The sequence below is a fragment of the Pteropus vampyrus genome, unplaced genomic scaffold (genome assembly GCF_000151845.1).
Source record: "Pteropus vampyrus isolate Shadow unplaced genomic scaffold, Pvam_2.0 Scaffold103, whole genome shotgun sequence".
NCBI classification, from domain to species: Eukaryota; Metazoa; Chordata; class Mammalia; order Chiroptera; family Pteropodidae; genus Pteropus; species Pteropus vampyrus.
Genome location: NW_011888884.1, coordinates 1,970,907 through 1,975,465, shown reverse-complemented (window position 1 = coordinate 1,975,465; position 4,559 = coordinate 1,970,907). Strand labels below are relative to the sequence as shown.

At 48.1% G+C, this 4,559-nt stretch overlaps 1 protein-coding gene across 1 annotated transcript; it reads left to right on the top strand.

Annotated features, from left to right (window-relative positions):
- The first annotated feature begins 506 nt into the window (after window positions 1–506).
- ACTL7A (actin like 7A) lies at window positions 507–4,188 on the top strand. Its single transcript, XM_023533471.1, has one exon. The coding sequence runs from the start codon at window positions 2,869–2,871 to the stop codon at window positions 4,186–4,188; it is 1,320 nt and encodes a 439-aa protein (XP_023389239.1). The 5' UTR covers window positions 507–2,868.
- Window positions 4,189–4,559: the final 371 nt, after the last annotated feature.

Sequence of the window (4,559 nt, the reverse complement as noted above, 5' to 3'; positions counted from 1 at the left end):
CAAAAGTAGCTGTGACCCTTTGAGAAAATGTGGCCCAAGATAGTGTGAGCAATAGTGTCTCTACCTAGAGGGACCTCAACAGAGACAGGGAGCCCACACGCACCTTAGATGGCTAGTGACAAGTGTAAAGGGTTGCGTGTGCCAGGTCGTGGAGGTTTTGGGTGTAGACTGCTAACAGTCTCTACACTCTTCCATCATTAATATCACTTTATGATGACCCAGAGAGGAGAGAAGGGGCGCAAAGGGTGAGATGGAAGCTAAGGATGGACAAGCATGGGTAGCGGGGTAGGAGTGTGTGAAACAGAACATGTCAGGCTTTGAGTGTCGTAGTGAAGTGGGATGCACAGGGAGAGTGATAGGGTGAATGACGGTCTCCCAAAGATGTTCAATCTTTTTTCTCCCTCTTTAATTCATGCCCCCACCACGCACTTCCACCCCTGACCTATGGATGTTGCTGTCTCCCCTTAAGAACTGGATCTCTGAAGGTGGGGCGTCCCCCCCCCAACACGCTCACAGCGTGCACCAGTGACCCAGTGCACTCTGGGCATGGTCTGTGGCTCCATCTGGGGTGCGAACCCAGGACCTTCTGCATGTAAAGACGACGTGCTAACCACTACACTATGGAGCCACCCCCAAAGATGTTCAATCTTAATTCTTGAAACCTATGCATATGATACCTTTCATGGCAAAAGGGACTTTGCAGTTGTGAATTGGGAGATTAATTTCCCTGAATTATCTGGGTGGCCTCAAAGGAATCACAAGGATCTTAATCAGAGGGAACAGGAGGATCAGGTCAGAGAAGCAGATGTGACAACAGAAGCAGAAGTCTGAGAGGTATTTGAAGATGAAGAAAGGGGCCACAAACCAAGGCATGTAAGAGGCCTCTAAGAGCTGGAAAAGGCAAGAAAAGGATTAGCCCCGAGAGCCTCTAGAAGGGACGCGGCCCCAATGACACTTTAATTTTTGGCCCACTAAGACGGACTGTGGACTACTGACCTCCACACGTATAAGATAATAAACTTGTGTTCTAAGCCATTAAATCTGTGGTAATTTGTTACAGCAGCAATAGGAAACTAATACAGGATCTTACAGGAATCCAGAGCAGTGAAAATGTACTGAGTAGCTGCAGATTTCTCAGAATTCAAGAGGGGGGTTGAGGAGAAGGAAAATGGATAATTCTAAATTAAATATGCCTTATATGTTATTTGAAATAAAGTCAAACAATCCAAATTGGCTACGCAAACCCCTAAATAGTATAGGCAAGTAAACTACTTTTCAGGCAGGTATGCATAGAGAAAAGTACTTTTTGATTCTTTCAAATTCTATGTTACCTCATCCTCTATCGAATGAACCAAGAAACTGAGACTTTCTTTCTGAGATAACAGCTCAGTTGCCATCAGAGAGTGATCACAAGGCTCATGAGACTGGACTTGGTTTGGTTCCTCTCACACCCCACAAGGAGCCAAGAGCATCCCCAGTAACCTCTTTAAGGAGAAAGCACACCATTGTAGTGAATGCCTCTTTTACGAAGAGCATAAGGTTGGATTTGGGGCACCTCGACAGGGGCAGGTGTCAGCAACAACATGCCCAGCACCAGATATGCAGGTGGCTGAGCAGCCTCATACATAGGGTCCCATCATGGTGAGTCCACAGCACACCCCTGGGAAGAAACCATAGTCAGGTGAGGCTAGCCACTGCTGGCTCGACATCCCTGGGTGAGCAATGCACCTAAGATCCTCGGTGTGCTCGTCAGTAGGATGCTGTAGGGTCTAATTTCACTGCCGACACAATGACTCAGATGAAGGAAGAACATGTGTACAAACATGCGCCTAAAAAAATTCCTCTCCAGGTTGTCCGATGAAACAAGTGAGACAGAAATTCTTGGCAGTGACCACAGCAGTGATTAGTCCCGCTAATATCTAAATCAGATGGTGTCAGCTCTCTCCTCAAAATTCTCTAGTGCTTTCTGACCTCTCGCAGAATCGGAGCCTAAGTCCTAGCAATGGCCCGTGAGGCCCGACATGAGCTGTTCGCTCTCCCTGCCCCTTACATCTCCCATCTCTCGTACTTTTTCTCGCTCTCTCCACTCCAGCCACACTTGTCTTCTTAGGATCCTCTAACTTAGGGGCTGGCAAACTTCTCCCGTAAGGTGCCAGGTAGTCAATATTTATTTTCGACTTTGTGAGCCATAGTCTTTGTTGCACTGACTCCACAAACACAGCCATAGATAATACATAAATGAGTGTGGCTGTGTTCCAATAAAATTTCACTTACAAAAATAGGCTGCAGGCCATAGTTTGCCAATGCCGGCTCTAACCCATCAGTCACATGTCCACCTTCATTGTTCTGCATCTGTTGTTCCAATATACACATGGCACTCTTCCCCTCACCACTTCATGTCTTCATTTAGTGTCACTGTCTTGGGGATCCCTGCCCAGGCACATTAACATGGCCACCCTCCTTAGCTCCCTTCTCTGCTTTGTTTTTTCTCTTTTGCCCTTAATACCTTCTTATATACAAACACACACAAAAACGTAAAACTATCTGTCTCTGCCCGACCCCCACTGACTAGAAGGTAAACGCCAAAAAGGCAGAGTATTTTTTTTACTGCTGCCTCGTATTCTCAGCTGCCTCGCACATAGCAAGCACTCAATAAGTATTGATTAATCAGATTTATTACAAAATGTAGAAGAAGCTAAGTCACCTCAAAAACACTACCCCAAAGTTTCCCAGCATCTGGAAAGCCCCGGGTCATTGGATTATGTCATAATCAGTGATGTCATTGTTGGAGAAATTCTCAAGCTGCCCTCTGATTTAAGCCTTTCAGGCCTTGAAGCCGGTGGGATCAAGGAACTTTCTGAGAGCAAGATGGCTCTTGAAAGCATGTGGGCTCCACAGGCAGCAGTCATAGGGGATGGGCCTGCCAAGAGAGTGGGTGAACAGGCCTCCCTGAACACACAGGTCCTCCAGACTGCCTCCTTGAAGGATGGCCCAGCGAAGCGAGCAGTGTGGGTCCGCCGTAACCATCTGGAGTCAGAAGAACCTACTAAATCGACGGCGGTCAAGAAGCCCAAGGCAGAGGTGACCAAAGCGGTGGTCGTGGATCTTGGCACTGGCTATTGTAAATGTGGCTTTGCTGGGCTGCCAAAGCCCAGCCACAAGATCTCATCGACAGTGGGCAAGCCCTACATGGAGACTGCCAAAACTGGGGACAACCGCAAAGAGACATTCGTGGGTCAGGAGCTCATCAATCCAGAGGTTCGTCTCAAGCTAATTAACCCTCTGCGACACGGCATCATCGTGGACTGGGATTCAGTGCAGGATATCTGGGAATATCTCTTCCATCAAGAGATGAAGATCTCCCCAAAGGAGCATGCAGTCTTGGTTTCAGACCCACCCTTGAGCCCACACACCAACAGAGAGAAGTATGCTGAAATGCTGTTTGAGACCTTTAGCACTCCTGCGATGCACATTGCCTATCAGTCCCGCCTGTCCATGTACTCCTACGGAAGGACCTCCGGCCTAGTCGTGGAGGTCGGCCACGGCGTGTCCTACGTAGTCCCCATCTATGAGGGTTATCCTTTGCCCAGCATCACTGGACGACTGGACTATGCGGGCTCTGATCTGACAGCCTACTTGATGAGCCTGATGAACAATTCGGGAAAACACTTCACCGAGAACCAGATGGCCATTGTGGAGGACATCAAGAGGAAATGCTGCTTTGTGGCCCTGGATCCCATCGAAGAGAAGAAAGTCCCAGCTACTGAGCATTTAATCCAGTACACTCTGCCAGATGGGCAGGATATACAGCTATGCCAGGAAAGGTTCCTCTGCTCAGAGATGTTCTTCAAGCCTTCTCTGATCAAGTCCATGCAGCTGGGCCTCCACACCCAGACAGTGTCCTGCCTTAACAAGTGTGACATTGCCCTCAAACGAGACCTCATGGGGAACATCCTGCTCTGCGGGGGGAGCACTATGCTCAGTGGTTTCCCTAACCGTCTGCAGAAGGAGTTGAGCAGCATGTGTCCCAATGACACCCCCCAGGTAAATGTTTTGCCTGAAAGAGACACAGCAGTGTGGACAGGTGGCTCCATCCTGGCATCGCTTCAGGGCTTCCAGCCACTGTGGGTCCACCGCTCTGAGTATGAGGAAAAAGGGCCTTTCTTCATCTACAGAAGGTGCTTCTGAATTCTGATGGAGCATGGTTGCTGTGGTTGCCATGTGTCAGCTTTGCTGGGTGAGCACTCATCCCACGTATAGGGAGCTGAGCCAGCAAGTTCACTTCTGCAGTATTAAACGATCCTCCTGTTCCCCTTGACAGCGTGTTTCTCTATTTCCTGACTTAATGAAGGTGATACTTAGAAGGTGGTAATCTAGTGAAGCATCCAAGTTTATGGGGTGGCATAGCGGGGGAGCTAATTTTGCTTCCCAAACTTGTAGTCTTAAATTACTAAAAACCATCAGTTTTACGTTTAAAAACACCCTCTTCAATTATGGCTATGAAAAATCTCTCAAATGTGTGCACATGTATACACACACACAAAGTACATGTGTGTACA

Coding starts and splice junctions, on each gene's coding strand:
- ACTL7A (XM_023533471.1), top strand. CDS start 2,869: ATGGCTCTTGAAAGCATGTGGGCTCCACAGGCAGCAGTCATAGGGGAT.